At 41.3% G+C, this 17,642-nt stretch overlaps 1 protein-coding gene across 3 annotated transcripts in view; it reads right to left on the bottom strand.

The window, feature by feature from the left end:
• LOC123875796 (nucleolar protein dao-5-like) overlaps positions 1 to 17,642 on the bottom strand; it is a 151,695-nt gene that overhangs the window by 34,821 nt on the left and 99,232 nt on the right. For all 3 annotated transcript variants that reach the window (XM_045921828.1, XM_045921848.1, XM_045921838.1), the window contains 9 exons: positions 13,341 to 13,452; positions 12,375 to 12,512; positions 10,374 to 10,488; positions 9,758 to 9,888; positions 3,468 to 4,540; positions 2,435 to 2,652; positions 1,567 to 1,740; positions 1,002 to 1,153; positions 373 to 525 (listed from right to left, as the gene is read on the bottom strand). In XM_045921828.1, the coding sequence (XP_045777784.1) occupies positions 373 to 525; positions 1,002 to 1,153; positions 1,567 to 1,740; positions 2,435 to 2,652; positions 3,468 to 4,540; positions 9,758 to 9,888; positions 10,374 to 10,488; positions 12,375 to 12,512; positions 13,341 to 13,430 (2,244 nt within the window). In that variant the 5' untranslated portion in view covers positions 13,431 to 13,452. The remainder of the gene's footprint in view (positions 1 to 372; positions 526 to 1,001; positions 1,154 to 1,566; positions 1,741 to 2,434; positions 2,653 to 3,467; positions 4,541 to 9,757; positions 9,889 to 10,373; positions 10,489 to 12,374; positions 12,513 to 13,340; positions 13,453 to 17,642) is intronic.

Genomic DNA, 17,642 nt, shown 5'->3' on the forward strand with positions numbered 1-17,642 from the left:
CAGACCTGGACGCGTTTGGAACCCTCGAAGCTTTAGTTTTAAGATAATTAATTATCCACCACTACATCATTGTTTGACAATCAGAAAGTGTACGATAGTGCCCGATTTGATTTTTTTTTTAAAGAATATTAGCCATGCTAATCATGACTAATACTCCCATTTCTCCTCCAATAAAGCTTGTACCAGGAGTGGGTACGACAATAGTGCAACAGGTGGTGTTTGAACCGCCGACCTTTCGAAATTTAGTCCGCTCCTCAACCGTTAAGCTATCGAGGCTCTTAATTGACTTTGACTTTAAAAGGTTTTAATAGCTAGGCCATCTCAGGTATCAAGTCTAACATCCCGCGCACATTGCCCGTGTGAAATGCTCACTTTGTCCTGATCCCGGGGCAGGCTGAGGCTGAATGGTTGCGCGCCGGGGCTGTAGGTGGCCACCGTGGAGTGGTGGTGCTCCGCCCCCGCGCCGTCCGAGCTGCTGTCGCCCAGATCCTGTTGGGGCGTCCACGTTGCTGTTTGATCTGTTACCTGGATAGGAGAAACGGGTGTAAACGGGTAATATATGACAAGTTAGTTCTTGACTACAATCTCACCTTGCTAACAGTGGAATTCATAGTCGAGATAAAGGCTTCTTTAGAGGAGCATTCAGATGACATTAACCTTGATACTATGTACTATGACAGCTAGGGTAAGAAAAAAAAATTTTTTAGGCTACTTTTTCTGTATGGGGGGCTCCCATAAAAAATATTTATTTGAATTTATAATTCCATATTTAGTTTTGGGTCAATATTTTACACTATATATCAAAATTTCAGGTTTGTATCTCATTTCGACTACGAGCTAGGGACCTGTGATACGCAGACAGACAGACAGCAGAGTGATATTAATAGGCTTCCGTTTTATTCTTTGGGTACGGAACCCTAAAAAATACATTTTTAAACACATGTAATTTGACAATTAGGTACATCTCCCGACTGATTAAAAATAAGTTATTAATGCCTTACTTCTCTAGGCGAGTCTATCCTATGATCGCTGTGTCCATGGTCAGCAGATATCCCCGAGTCTCCGGATTTGTCTGCGGACTGGTCAGATCTGGGCGAGGATTCAGGAGATATGTCCGCTGACACTTTGGTCTCCACGGCCAGGGGTTGCGTTTCTGTGAAGGAAAACAGATTTGGGATTATTTAGTTGAACATATTATTCTACAGCCAAATTAGTTGGCGTACAAATCTGGTTTTCTGCAATTCGTTCCCGACACTTTTGGGAAGAGTTTAGGTCATAGTTTACCACTGGCTAAGTGTGGATTGGTAGACTTTCATTGGTGGTTATTTTTTTTCTGATGTAACTACAAATTCACGGCTTCTGAACCTTTTCTTGACTTGTGCTATAAGACAGTGCTACCAAAAATGATTCTACGAGTAGGTCAACGGGAAGTACCATATGTGTTTAGATTCCCTTGACTGGTCTTGACAGACAAACTGACAGACACTCAGACAACGAAGTGATCCTATAAGGGTTCCTTTTTTATCTGGAGATACGGCACCCCCTTCCTATGAAAATAATTAGTACCTGCAAGATGAGCATCCAAACTGGCAAGTTGCCTCCATGCGGCGGCGGGTGAGAAGCGCGGAGTGTTGGGCAGTTTCTTGGGCAATGTCGGCCGAAGACGGAGCGCGATGCCTAGCGAGCCCTCCGAGCCCTCCCCCTCTGAGCCTTCTGATGATAACGCTGACTCGGATGATACTGGAAGTACAAAATATGCATTGTTAAATTCGAGCAATCATTTTTATCCAAAATTTTTGTTAACAGGGGAGAAACCTTCTTAAGATACCCGACGTTCTGTGAAAGACATCGGGTTATGTATGATTTTTACCAATCAAAACCCCCTCGGTGAAAAACGTAACAAGTCTCTTGTTTACAATTTTAACAAGCAGTTTCGAAAAGGTTCCGCCTTATATTGGTCGGTAGTTTTCAGGCATACCTTTTGGGACCGCTTTTTGTATTGGGCTCATCAAAGCTACCACCCATAATTCCTTTTTGGGAGGCTCCGAGATTTCTTACGTACACATTGGTGTCCCCCTTGGGCGACGCCCATTGGGCTCGCTCCATACCTACTCAAGATAATTACTTGTGCGCTCACAAAAATGTGATACTTCTCACTCTACTCTTCTCTCGATCTACTAACCTGAGGACTATCTACAAATTCGGTCGCATGAATTTTTTGCCATAATTCTTTGACCTGCGTGTGTTTGGCAAAATCCTCTCACAACAATTGTTCCCTGTGTTCCCAGAATGAAATAAAAGTTATGTCCGACAATTTATCCTGCCTTCTTGAGACGTCCGGCATAACAGACTTTTTGTGCTTTGCATTGAGCAGTCAATTTGTTTAGAGAATTTTAATAAATAACATAAATCAATAAAATAACCTTCAACTTACAATTTCTTTTGCAATCTTCCTTAAGTTTCTCATTAAACTTCTCCATTTCATCCTCATCATGATATCCCAGAAGCTTCTGCTCGATGAGGTGGAAGTTACTCAGCTCTTCTATGATGGGACTGCCGAGGCCAGGGAAGTCTTTCAGATGGTCTTGTGTCTCTGTCTTCTTGGTCTCGATCATACCGAAGTAGAACTGCTTAGATGGTGCCGGCCTTTGCCTAGAAGTATAACGAAGTTTTCAACAACTGCTCATGAATACTGCATGTTGCATATAGCACCCAAAACTACTACATATATAATACAACTGTCTTTATTAACTTATTTTTAGTATGGGTACGTCATTTAACCGTTGTTGTTAAAAAGAAAAACTGCATCATCACTGCATATTATTATGCAAAGATATGCCATAAAGCACCCTTGCTAAAATTGTGTATTTAAACCAATACACGGTAGAGGACTGTTATCGAAACTTTCAGTTTAGTGCTAAGTGTTGATGGTAACCAGAAAAGAATTCACAATTAATGACATAATACTACAAAACCAACTTTTGTGTTTTAGAACCCAGTAGGTACCATTATTGTAATTGACAAGTTTGATTGCTCAAAACCCAAAAACTCTAATCCATATCCATACTATAATATTATAAATGCGAAAGTGTCTGTCTGTCTGTCTATCTGTCTGCTACCTTTTCACGGCCCAACAGTTTAACCGATTCTGACGAAATTTAGTACAGGGTCAGCTTATAGCCCGTGGACGGACATAGGCTACTTTTTATCCGGGAAAATCAAAGAGTTCCCACGGGATTCCTAAAGACCCATCCGCTTAACCGATTTGTTTGTTTGGTACCGAGGTAGCTTACGTAATTACAGCATAATTACAGGGTGTAATTGACATAGACAACTTTTTATCCCGGAAAATCAAACAGTTCCCACGGGATCTTCAAAAGCCTAAATCTACGCGGACGAAGTCGCAGGCATCCTCTAGTTTGAATATAAAATATCAAACACTAATTAAAACTATAATTACAACTCACTTTTCTTGCGTAGCACGTTTTGAAGTTTCTTTTTTTCTCGTTGGTGAATGTTCCGGCGTCGATTCCTTTCCAGAAGCCTGCCCTCTGTCAGGCATTGTCCTCACATTTTCTTTACTTTCCATTTTATACTTGCTTCCATCACTCGTCGTTAATTTACTTTGCGTTTTCTGTTTGGATTCGTTTATCCGACTCAACGGCCTTCTCGTTATATTAGTTGTGGGTTTAGAATCTTGTTTACTATTTGTTTTAAGACTAGACTCTTTGACTTTGCTCTCTGTTGCCAATTTCGTTGGGTTTGGTTTCTGTGTACTCGTTTTATCGTTTTGACTAGTTTTGTTTTCGCTTACATTTAATTTATTGCCTAACTCTTTCCTAATCCTACTGGTCGCTTTCTTAAGTTCTTCCTGAAACTCATCTTTTTCTTCGTTGCTTTTGTTCAGTAACGAAGGAAGAGATTTCCTCAGTGGCTCGTTTCTCTGACCTAACGGACTAAACTTGTTGTTTTTTGACTCTTCGCCTACAGCTTTTGTTCTTTTTTCGTGCAAAGCTCTAGGTGAATCGTTTTCTCTTTCACTTATAATGAGGGTTTCATCGAAAGTCTTTTCTCTTCTTAATAATTTTTGCGAGTTATCGTCCTTGTTGAACCTTTCGGAATGCCTAAAATTTCTACTTAAAAGAGGTGTCTTCCACGCCTCACTATGTTCATTCGTTTTCGTAGTTTTAGCCCGACACCCACTGACCCTGTCGGTTCTCGTTACCTTATAATCTTGCCTCGCTTGTAGCAATCGTTCTTCTTTCTTCAACGACGCTGTACTTTGGACCATGTCTTTGCCGTCGCTATGTTTTAAATTCTGTTCCTTATCTTTTATTGGAGATTTGTATCGTCTTTCGAAATTATCGTTGAAGTCCAATGACTTGAAATCGGTGTACGTGTTTTTGTAGACGGGGATCTTTGAATCCACGTGACCGTTAAGTTTTTTGGTTTCGTTTCTAGTTCTAAATAATCTGAGTTTTCTTTGTGGTTCAATTTTCGCGTTCCTTTCGATGGAATCTGGCGGTGAACCTTCTCGATGCTACAAAAACAGAAGTTTTTATTAATACATTGTTTTAGCAGGAAAGTAATGTTACTTCATAAAGCAAGTGTCCAGGTTGTGGCGACCGACCACTGTAGGTTGGTGGGACCGCGTTTGGTCGTCGCGCAACTGTTTCTTGTTGGACGGCGGTAATTCGCGGCAGGGCAATTCCGAGAATTGCACCTACAGAGAAACACCTGCGTGAACACACCTGCGCGCGGCCGGTAAGAACCGGTATTTACTGGCTTTGGCGTAAACAAGTTCGGTGGACGGGGTAAGTCTATAAAAGGGCTTTCCCCAGATTCCCAGGGTTCAGTGCGTTTCATCAGTCTACTTTGACACTCGTTGCGTCCCCTTCGTGGACGACTCGCGATAATGAATAGAACGCATTCTGTTCCATGTAAATAATTAGTTAGCATTGTAAATACAACTTTAGTGTAAATTTTCTTATTGTGTATTATATAATGTGGGTAACAATAAACCAGTGTACATAACTTTGGGTGTATCATTTAACACCAGCGGAGTCATATGTATATACCCCACATATTGGTGACCCCGACGTGATTAGTCACCACATATTGGTGACTTTCCGACAATTTTAAATCAACATTTTTAATATTTGTGTTTAAATAATTACGTAAATTATTTTTAATTTTTATTATTTTTACGTAAAATTTTAAATAATGCCGGACACACAGTGCGCGAGTGAAAACGCGACTGACTCTAAACTTTTCCGGATCGGTGTTAAAACTCCACCGTTTTGGCCTGAGAAACCAAAACTTTGGTTCGCGCAGCTTGAAGGACAATTTTCTTTAGCTAACATCACCGCGGACAATACCAAGTTTTATCACGTGATCTCAGTGCTCGAACACAAATACGCGGCCGAGGTTGAGGATGTTATTGTGAGCCCTCCCTCGGAAAATAAATACGAAATTTTAAAAACTCAGCTCATCGAACGATTATCCGCGTCGCGCGGTGAACGGCTCAAACAGCTGTTAATGAGTGAGGAGCTGGGTGACCGCAAACCTAGTCAGTTTTTGCGGCACATACGGAGTTTGGCGGGCGCCGGATATCCCGACGAATTCCTACGCACCTTGTGGTCGAGCCGGTTGCCTAACCTGCTGCAAAGTATCATTGCAATGCAGGAAAGCTTACCGTTAGACCAGGTGGCCCTCTTGGCCGACAAGGTCCATGAGGCTTCGCCCGCGCATAATACGCAGGTCGCCGCCGCGTCTTCTTCTTTCGCGTTAACCCAAGTGAATAGGAAATTAGATGATTTAGCGGCGAGATTCGAAGCTCTGGAGGCGGTGAGTGGTCACCGCACCACCGGGCGGCACCCTTCGAGACCGCGCGGACGCGGCCGCGGCGCACACAAGTCGCGCAGCCGCTCCCGCGCCGACGGCCAGGTTCTGTGTTGGTATCACGAGAAGTTCGGCGCAAAGGCAGCTAAGTGCAAATCACCGTGCCATTTTTTAAAGTAGCGCGGCCGTCTACGTCGGCCGCGATCCCCTACTACGAGTGTAAGGATGACCCCTACTACGAGTGTAAGGATGACCCCTACTACAAGTGTAATGTTGTCCCCTACCAAGAGTGTAATTCGGTCCCCTACCATAAGTGTGATTCGGTGTGCGGTCGATTGTTCGTAACCGACGCAAAGACTAAAGTGCAGTTTTTAGTTGATACGGGATCGGACTTATGCGTTTTCCCGATTAGTTATTTAGGTAAACGGCAACGTCCAAAGACGAACTTTGAACTCTTTGCTGCCAATAACACCGTCATAGCTACTTATGGTTGGCTAAGCGTTACCTTAGATTTAGGTCTGCGCCGCTCTTTTAACTGGCGTTTTATAATTGCCGATGTCAGCAAACCTATTATTGGCGTTGACTTTTTATGTTTTTATAATTTACTTGTTGATGTTCGAGGCGCTCGTTTAGTTGATAAGACTACGTCGCTTACATCAGCTGCCCTGGTTGCATCCGCATGCGCTTACCCTAAGGTCAAAGTCGCGGTTACTGGTGATTCTAAATACCACCAATTGCTGATGGAGTTCCCTGACATTGTGAGGCCGACTGGATCTCCTCTAGAGCGGGAATGTAAACATCAAACGCAACATTTTATAAAAACTACATCTGGCCCGCCTGCCTGCTCTCGGCCGAGGCGGTTGGCGCCTGATCGGTTAAAAATAGCGAAGCAGGAGTTTGAAGATATGGTTCGCACGGGTGTCGCGCGCCGTTCTGAGAGTCCTTGGTCATCGCCTTTACATTTGGTGCCTAAAAAGGACACGGGTTGGAGACCTTGCGGTGACTACCGGGCGCTTAACGCTCGTACCGTACCGGATCGATACCCGGTACGGCATATCGCCGATTTCTCTCATAATCTTCACGGTTGTAAAATTTTTAGTAAACTAGACCTAGTGCGTGCTTATAATCAGATTCCTGTAGCGCCTGATGATGTACAAAAAACGGCAATCACGACACCTTTCGGACTTTTCGAATTTCCATACATGAGCTTCGGTTTGCGCAACGCGGCCCAAACGTTTCAGCGTTTTATGGACGAAGTCCCTTAGGGATCTTGATTTCTGTTTTCCATTTATCGACGACGTGCTCATCGCTTCGGCCGATGAGGCACAGCATGTCGAGCACCTACGCATAATCTTTCAGCGTTTCAACGAACATGGCATTTTGCTTAATGCTAGCAAATGCGTGTTCGGTGTTCAGGAAATAGAGTTCCTAGGCTACCTGGTTTCTCCTGACGGAACTAAACCTATCGGAGATAGAGTCCAGGCCATACGAAATTTTTCGCGGCCAAAGACTATTCGGGACCTTAGGCGTTTTCTAGGTGCGTTAAATTTTTATAGACGTTTTATTACTGGTGCTGCTAAGTTACAGGTTCCCCTTCACGGTCTGCTTAGTGGTCCAGCAGTTAAAAGTAGTACCGAAATTAACTGGACTCCCGCCTTAGAAGAAGCTTTTATCAAGTGCAAAGAGAGTATTGCTGATGCTGCCCTTCTGGCTCATCCAGATTCATCTGCCCCTCTTGCTATCGTTACGGATGCGTCTGATTCCGCTATCGGGTCGGTTCTCCAGCAACAAGTTCAAGGGCATTGGCAGCCGCTCGGTTTTTTCTCGCGGAAGTTAACGCCAGCTCAGAGTAAGTACAGCGCGTACGATCGTGAGCTGTTGGCGATTTACGAGTCGGTTAAATACTTTCGTTATATGGTCGAATCAAAACCTTTTTACATACTTACCGATCATAAACCGATAGTCTCTGCATTTAAAAAACCCTTGGATTCGTGTTCTCCGCGGCAATTTCGATATCTTGATTTCATATCGCAGTTTTCTACGGATGTTCGGTATATCGCCGGAGAAGACAACGTAGTCGCGGACGCGCTATCAAGGACGGAGGCTATTGCACCGGTAGATGAACTATTAAACGCGTTAGCTAATTCACAAGCTACAGATTCCGAATTAAGGGAATTATTACGAAACGGTTCGTCTCTTAAATTAGAAAAAGTACATTACGGATCTGTAAAATTATTTTGTGACGTTTCTGGTACTAAGCAACGCCCTTATATAACACCAGAGTTTAGAAAGATAGTTTTTGATAACCTTCATAGGTTAAGCCACCCTAGCGCCAGGACCACTATTAAATTGGTGACTGAGCGATACGTGTGGCCAGGTATTAGGAAAGATTGCCGCAACTGGGCACGCTCCTGTATCGCCTGTCAAAAATCTAAAGTTTCGCGTCACGTACATGCCCCAGTTAGCGATTTCAAACTTCCGTCTAGCCGTTTTTCTCACGTCCACATAGACTTAGTAGGTCCTCTCCCTGTTTCTGACGGGTACAGGTACTGTTTCACCGCGGTCGATAGATTCACGCGATGGCCTGAAGCAGTACCACTTCATGATATAACAGCGGAGAGTGTTGCTAAAGCCTTTATTTCCTCATGGATATCCCGTTACGGGTGTCCATTAAAGGTAACAACGGATAGGGGAAAGCAATTTGAGTCGCATCTCTTCAGCAAATTGTCAGCAAGGATCGGTTCCCAACACCTTAAAACGACTGCGTACCATCCGGCTGCCAATGGTCTTGTGGAACGTTTCCATCGACAATTTAAAGCAGCATTAATGTGTCACGCGAATGATAGTTGGACCGAACAACTTCCACTCGTTCTATTAGGAATTCGCAGTGCATGGAAGGACGATCTTTCAGCGTCCAGTGCCGAGCTTGTTTATGGAGAGCCACTCAGGCTACCCGGCGATCTATTCGAGCCATCTGCTGACAAACAGGCTGACTACACCGATTTTCTTGACAGGTTCCGTCTTCATATGAAGAAGTTACAACCTACTCCAATTGCTCGCCATGGTTCGAGCAAAGTTTTCGTTTTTAAAGACTTGTCAACGGTTTCGCATGTCTTTTCACGACAGGATTTTGTCAGAAGATCGTTGCAACCTCCATACGCCGGCCCATTTAGGGTGGTGGAACGGAATGATAAGTTTTTTAAGATCGACGTAGCAGGCAAAATAGTTACCGTTTCGATAGACAGGTTGAAGCCAGCCTATATCCTAACGGATAAACCAGGTAGCGTTACTCCAACAGCTGCTGTTCTACCTGCGAGGGATTCTATCGCGGTCCCTCCTTCAGAGCGACCACCTGCAGGTCAAACTACCTCTCGCTCTGGTCGCCGAGTTAGGTTCCCGGATTTTTATCGACCCTAAAGGTCTCCGGGGGGGCTGATGTGGCGACCGACCACTGTAGGTTGGTGGGACCGCGTTTGGTCGTCGCGCAACTGTTTCTTGTTGGACGGCGGTAATTCGCGGCAGGGCAATTCCGAGAATTGCACCTACAGAGAAACACCTGCGTGAACACACCTGCGCGCGGCCGGTAAGAACCGGTATTTACTGGCTTTGGCGTAAACAAGTTCGGTGGACGGGGTAAGTCTATAAAAGGGCTTTCCCCAGATTCCCAGGGTTCAGTGCGTTTCATCAGTCTACTTTGACACTCGTTGCGTCCCCTTCGTGGACGACTCGCGATAATGAATAGAACGCATTCTGTTCCATGTAAATAATTAGTTAGCATTGTAAATACAACTTTAGTGTAAATTTTCTTATTGTGTATTATATAATGTGGGTAACAATAAACCAGTGTACATAACTTTGGGTGTATCATTTAACACCAGCGGAGTCATATGTATATACCCCACAAGGTAATACTTACATTGTTGCTCGGTGGTGGTGGAGCTCGATATTTTTTCCGAAAGTTTTTGTTATTTGTGCATCTTGTTGGTTTCTGTTGCTCCTCTTCGATTCTAAGATCAGGTTCCGAACCAAATCTTTTCAAACCATTAGCTGCAAATTATAAAATAAGTAATGTCTATTAATACCATTAATATTTCTGCATTGATAAATACGAGCTCACTAAAAATTCAACAAGTTTCATTTGTTTGGGCTGGAATGTTTTTACTTAGTGAATGAGATGTTGGTACAGTATACAATAATGTAGGTTTTGACAATCTCTCTGATCCAGTGGTTGCGCTGTGGTCTTATAAGAGATAGATCCTTGATTCGAATCCTAGCTGGATCATTTCTAAATTGGCTCAGATCTGATAAGAACGACTTAGCGATGCCATGACTTTAGAAAAGGTATAGCAGTTTAATTATTATTTTTATTACTGGATTATCTCATAGTTTATTTTTGAAATGAACACACAGACACACGGGCAGACGAACTGGACGAAACAATAAGGGTTCCTTGTTTTATTATGGAACCCAAAAAGATGGTATATGGAAGCCCAGGTAACTACTGCATTTTGGGATAGATTCTATAAACTTACAGTCGTGCCTAAAGTCTAGATTGGTGTGGGATCGATGCATGGCGTCTCGCTCCCTCGACCTCACCTCGTTGTCCGCCGGCACTCCGGCTGACCTCGACCTGTACACGTTGGAGTGCTGCAAACAGAAGAACGTACAAGTTTACTCTCTTTCTGCGTCGTACCTACTCCTCATTGCTGGGTTTCCTCGAGGGCAATTCGAGGATCTCCCTGGTGAGGTGACGAGAGCTGTGGGATACCCGGGATTCTTGTTCTGATCAGGGAGTTTATTACATTTTTACCCCAAAAAACCCCTAACGTTGAATAACGGAAGAGTACGCCATAGAGAAAGAGATAACTTTATTGAGTTCTCAATGGGAACTCAGGGAACTTCATGGGAACTTCCCATGAAGTTAACCTAGCAGGGTTTCTACAATGTCTCTAACTAATGTTTTGTTTGTGTGCTGACACGGCTAATTAACGAAATATTGATCACGGAAGTCGCTCCAGCGAAGTGAACACAAGAGGTTTGTTTGCAAATCATTACTAAGTACAGGCGATAGCAAAAATATGTGACGGGTATTGACGGTGTTGCCATGATGCCCGCACGACTTCGTCCGCGTGGGTTTAAGTTTTTTGAAATCTCATGGGAACTCTTTGATTTTCCGGGATATAAAGTAGACTATGTGCTAATCCTGGATATTATCTATCTCCATTCCAAATTTCAGCCAAATCCGTCCAGTAGTTTTTGAAGGAGTAACAAATATATATACACACACACACACACACACACACACACACACACACACACACACACACACACACACACACACACACACACATACAAACTTTCACCTTTATAATATTAGTGTGATGTGATGGGGATATATTTGTGAATTTTCGAAAAAATAACAGTACGATTTATGGTGCTTCAAATGTTCAAGAACTTAATTCTTGAAGCCCAATAATGATTCTCGGCAGAAAGTAACGAAACTGATCCATATGCATTGATTGTTTGAGTCCTTTCAGCACTCAGTTCGGAGAACCGCTAGACGTTGGCGTTACAAGTTGCTAGAATAGCGACCTTGCACCAGAAAACTCAGCGTTGATAAATTCTTTAGGTGGATATCATATTATATCAAACGAGCCGCAGGAAGTCGCCGGATCTAGGCGGCGCAATACCACTTCCATATAAATATGTCCAGCAGTGGAAGTCCGTTGATACTCCGTGGAAAAAATTTCTACCCTAACTACTTCAGTCAGTTCTACTTCAGTTAGTTCAATAGGTAGATTTATTACTAGCTGGATGACTTTAGACTATTTGTAGGCTTGTTATAGGAAGGTAAATATTATGTGCCTGGATTTTTCTCTCTCACTGTACCTAATAGCTCAGCAACTTGTAGTCTGACACGGATAGACGGCGCCCGCTCAGTCTAGCCTCTAACTAAAAGCATTTCACAAGCGGAAAGCGCTTAAACGAGCGTTGAAAGCTTTACGATGGTATTGTCTAAGCTCTTACTTACAAACTAACTACCTCCACCGTAGTCTGAGGCCTGGTGATTATTTTAAACTACACTTTCTTGGTGCGACCAAGGCATTAAAATAACAAAGTAATCAGATGTAGGTTCTTTTGAAGCTTTCCCTGTCCATCGGTATTTTAATGATGTCGTTAAAAATATTTTATGAACAAGAAGACTGATCAGTTACTCAAACCATTTCTGACAAAACTTTTGAATACATTTTTTAAATAGATAGACCTACTGTAAAGATACTAAATCCTATCTAGTTTTGGTAGAACATCAGCGGCTTTTTAAACAAATCCGTGCTCCTAATGTTAACAAGGTTTGACAGTTCTGTAGGTTGGTCTTTATAGGGTTCCGTAGCTAAATGGCAAAAAACGGAACCCTTATGTGTAATTAGCGTCTATTACACTTCCTTCCTTCTCTTCTTTCTCTGAAACTTTGTTATCACATCGTGCATCGGCGTTACTGAAGGTTCGCTTCAAAAATGTTATCTTTAACTTACGACATGTCCGTGCGGCACCCTGGAGCTCTCTTGCAGCAGGGAGCCGGGCCTGCGGCCGCTGATGGTGCCCCCGGAGTGCAGGATGGCGCCATTGTCCGTGCTGCGCAGCCGGGGCGACTCCGTCAGCGATGGCAGCACCTGAAACAGTTCCAACAAGTGTAAATTAAAAATTTATAACACGCCCGACAAGTGAAGGTTACAGTAACTAGAAAAGAGCTGATAACTTTCAAACAGCTGAACCCATTTTCTTGGATTATAGCTAAGAACACTCTCGTCAACCCACCTTTCAAACAAAAAAAAACTGAATTAAAATCGGTTCATTAGTTTAGGAGCTACGATGCCACAGACAGATACACAGATACACACGTCAAACTTATAACACCCTTCTCTTTAGGTCGGGGGTTAAATATCATTCGAGGGCGCCATAAAGTTCAAGAATCCCAATACCGTATAGTATAATGTTCGATTGATGAAATTTCGGCCATAGCTGCGTATTTCAACAGTGACTAATCCTTGAATTTTTTTTATTGCTATCACGTAATAAAAAACCGGCCAAGTGCGAGTCGGACTCGCATACAAAGGGTTCGTAGTCCGTATCATCGTACAAGATATACCTAACATCTTTATGTAGCTCTGCAAGTTTATAACGGTCTGCGTCATCCTTATGTGATTTAGTGAATGAAATTTTTTGTGAACATATTTTAATTTTTTTTTTTGTGTTATATAACCACAAATTCACGGTTTTCGGATTTTTTCTTTACTTGTGCTATAAGATCTACCTGCCAGCCAAATTTCATGATACTAGGTCAACGGGAAGTACCTACTCTATAGGTTTTCTTGACAGACACGACAGACGGACAAACAGACAACAAAGTGATCCTATAAGGGTTCCGTTTTTCCTTTCGAGATACGGAACCCAAAAAAACTTGCGTTTTTGCGACACTAGTATAGGGTATAGATAAGTACCTTGGGCGCGTGTCTTAGTGGCTCATGCGGCAGGGTGTTGGCTCGGCGCGCGCGCTGCTCGGCGCTGGGCGAGCTGCCCGCCTGGCCCATGCTACGCGCTCTACGGCCTCATCTGAAACGAACAAACAGAACATTTTCATTTTCATTTTTATTCATATAATGCTGGCAGGAAGGTAGGTCTTAATATAACACTTTGGCCTTTTTTTGGTACATCTACAATTAGGTCCTAACCTCAGCTTGCTGGGATGTTGTTTGGTATGGTCTAGTATATCAATAGACTTGTATATCTATCAATGTAAGGCTATGATATCAATAGTAGATATCACTTGTCCTTCACGAAGTTATTAACAGCACCATCAAGATCCCTCGAGATCATTTAACCGACATCGCGATAACTAGGTGTAATTAACCTGTCAATCAGCTGTCGAGTGCCGACGGCTGACGTTTGGAAGGTGGTCGAATGAAAGTGACCCAATTCTATAACAATGAGTCCTATGAACAACAAAACTAATGCGTACTACAATGATTACTTAGTAATTTCCAATTATATATGAACGTCAGATGTTGCTTTGTTATTAAAGGCCAATTTAAGAAATAATTACTGAAGGTGCACATAATATAAGATGCTCAATTTGGTTTCCAGTTCAATCCATGACTTTGGATTGACAAGGCTATCTATTAACCGAAACTTATGATCAATCTAACCGTAATCGGTCGGTAAGTTACTAAGCAACGTTGTTAATTGTTTGTCAAAAATAACTATTCAATTTTCGACAAATAATAACTTTGCTAACCTAATCTGTGGACAGATTACAGATAGGATTGAATTTATTGATTCCGGATTGAGTGATTAATAAAATGATATCAGATTGATGTCGAATGGCAGCCTAGAATGCTGTGATAAAATTACCAATTGACTGTGATCTAATCTGGTAAGTACTTAGTAGTCAGGCTATTGATCTAATGGCCACCTTATCAATATTATGTAAGTTTAATGACACTAGGGATACAAAGAGTGGAGAAAAACTTAGGAAATAAACTTAGCTTTAAATTATATTTTATTTAACAGTAATGATGGTGTTGTGAAATCAGACCTTTTTATGACTATGTATATGTATACCTACCTAAATATGACTGTAATGTGTAAGGTATTTTGAGCATATTCAATGTACATTTAAACTATTTAGTGTAGTTTACATTGCTTATGTAAAATATTTGCACGCCATTACATGGCAAGTGTAGTGACACTAAAATAAATTGTAAAATCTATGCTAACCTACATTTGAGCAAATAAATGATGATTTGATTTGATTTGAAAAACAACAGGTATTGGATAATTTTATCTTTTAACAAAATCAATATTGAGAAACAATGGCATTTCGAAATGAATTCTTCGTGGAAGAAATGGATGAAGTTGGGAACAAAACTAGTTAAAAAGAAAACATCGTAACAAATATTTAAGCCCATAAATTCAAATTACATAAATTGAGTGCGTTCGTTAAGTTTCTAAATACATTAAAAATGTATTCCAATATCTCAGTGCTCGGACTTAGAGCCACTTTCCCTACAATAAATCTTTTAAGACCCTCAAATTTTTAAAGCAGCATGTAAGGGACCTCACATGGTGTTTTTATAGTTTTAAGGGTACCTTAACCCATTTTAAGAACCGTGAAGGATCCAAGTGTGGGTTTTCAAGTTGTGAGATATGGATTACTAGCTGACGCCCGCGACTTCGTCCGCGTGGATTTAGGTTTTTCGAAATCCCGTGGGAACTCTTTGGTTTTCCGGGATAAAAAGTAGCCTATGCGCTAATCCAGGATATTATCTATCTCCATTCCGAATTTCAGCCAAATCCGTCCAGTAGTTTTTGCGTGAAGGAGTAACAAACATACACACACACATACACACACACACACATACAAACTTTCGCCTTTATAATATTAAGTGTGATAATCTTGGGCAGATCCCTAAATATCTGAGTGTTCTGTAAAATATTCTCGTCTTCAACTGATGGACTCCACAGCTGGACATAGGTCCCTTGTAGAGGCTGCCTGGTCCAGTGGGTCCCAACTGCCAACGCTGCGCTAAGTCGCCATTTCAGCACTTTGGGATCCCAACGTCTATTCTTTTATTCTTTCTTTATTTGCATTCATGTCTTCATCATAAAAAATATTATTACAACATGAAGCCCCGTCAGGGCGCTGCAAAGTATAACATTGGTGATTAAAACAATTACAATTCTATTGTTAACAATTATGAAAATTATGAAATGTAAATAACAATTTTGAGTTAATTTAATGGTAGGTAATTAATTAAAATATACAATATCACAAAAAAAATACAATAATTAAAAAATACAATGTCACGTATAAATAAATGTTCTTATCCATTGCTCAGAATACATCTATCGTAACAATATTCATTGGAGTACATAATTTATCGTGGAATTGAGGTCATATGCGTAAAAGTAGGTGCAGTTAGTTACGAGGAAAGTTCATTTATGTCATAAAAACAATTTAGTGTGAGCCATTGTTTGAGTCTACCGGGTTTCCAAAATATTATGTGCCTTACCCATTGCCACCTCAGCTTCGCAACCCGTTGAGCTATGTCTATTACTTTGGTTCTTCTATACGGTTCTTCCTATTTCTGATTTGATCACGTAAACTTCGAGAATACATCTATGCAGATTGATATTTACAACTTACTTAGTTTTTACTTGGGTTGGGCTTTTACGATGGTTCAGCATTCATCAAATTAACCGGCCACACTATTCGGAATACGGCGAACAAGGCGGCGAACGTTTTATGATTGGCGACTTTAAAAAAAGGGTTGGCCAATCGGCTGGCAGACGCGACATCTATGACAGCAAATAGTTCTTTCTCCCTGTGATTTTTTACATTTATATTCCGTAAAAACAAAGAGTTCCCGCGGGATTTTTAGAAACCTATATTCACGCCATTCGGATTAGCGTGACTGTGTGCTGTGAATTGCCACCGGCCACAAAATTCGCGATGAATTCATGAATCATTTGCCGAATCCCTAGAGGAGCCGAACCATATTACAATGATGTTATGTCTGTCATGAGTACAGTTAAATTGTTTCACCCGCGATCAGCAAATGGGAGAAATCGTTTTATTCAGAAAGCTTTTAAAATGTCACAGCTGATGAGTGTTATTAGCGGCACAACAGAATGGGATGTGAAAATAAGCAGCATTAACGTGTAGCCGGACTTTATGCTAGGGTTGTCACTTGTCACCGGATAGATGTTACGTTTTGCGTCATCATTCCTTATTACGCATCATTCCGCATACTCTTCGACGATCCGTGTTTCCTGCCAATAATATCATGATAGAAGTATAAGATACCTACCTGGGTATCTTTCAAATATGAGTGAATAGGCATTTTCGAGATAAATGCGTCCCATCTTAGGCCACATTATCACTTTTCATCCGATAGTTTCAGGCATTCATTGTAGTCAAGCGTGTGCAAACGTACATAGTAATAAAAAAAGGATAGGGTCGGTAAAGGTTTTATATTAGTTTGCTACGGTTACAAATTTAAGATCCTGAGTAAAAATTGACAACGATTTTGTGTTTGGCATTACACTGGCCAATATTTAGGAGATGCTGCTAGTATGAAGCTTGAATAAGAAAAGTAATTATATTAAGTAAGTAATAGCTTTGTAGGTAAACTGATTTAAATATCCATTAATCTGTGATACTAAAATGACATAATATTGTACTTATTTTTACAGTAAAAAACATGTTTTTTTTTTTAAATTTCTTTAATGAACCAATTATTTAATGTAGACACTAGACATCAGTATTTATTATAACTTAGGTTTAATTGTCGAAATATAATTAAAATAATTAGTATTGTGGAATAATATCAACAACGAGGATAAAATAATTACATAATCGCAAAAACAGAACTTATGGGTATAAGAATAAGAAAATATTGATGTTTCCTTTGCGTGTCAACCCTATGCATGGAAGGCAAAAGTGCATAGCAATAGAGAATTTTCTCTGTCCGCGGAGAAATGGCGCTGCGCCCGCGCACGCTAACTTTCCTTATATAGTCATAATTCATAGATACGTTATAGCTAGCGCTCGAAGTAGCGTCCACGAACCGATTGATGGCTCAATCGAATTGCAGCTCGCTTTTGCATCTCCTTTAGACAAAGATTTGAGCTTTTTAAACTACAGCTTGTTGTTACAATTACTATTAAGCTAAGAGACATACAAACTCTATTAAAATGTGATAAAAATATAGATTAATCTCCTATCCTCTCTTTATGACATA

Source organism: Maniola jurtina, chromosome 2, assembly GCF_905333055.1.
Source record: "Maniola jurtina chromosome 2, ilManJurt1.1, whole genome shotgun sequence".
Lineage (NCBI taxonomy): Eukaryota > Metazoa > Arthropoda > Insecta > Lepidoptera > Nymphalidae > Maniola > Maniola jurtina.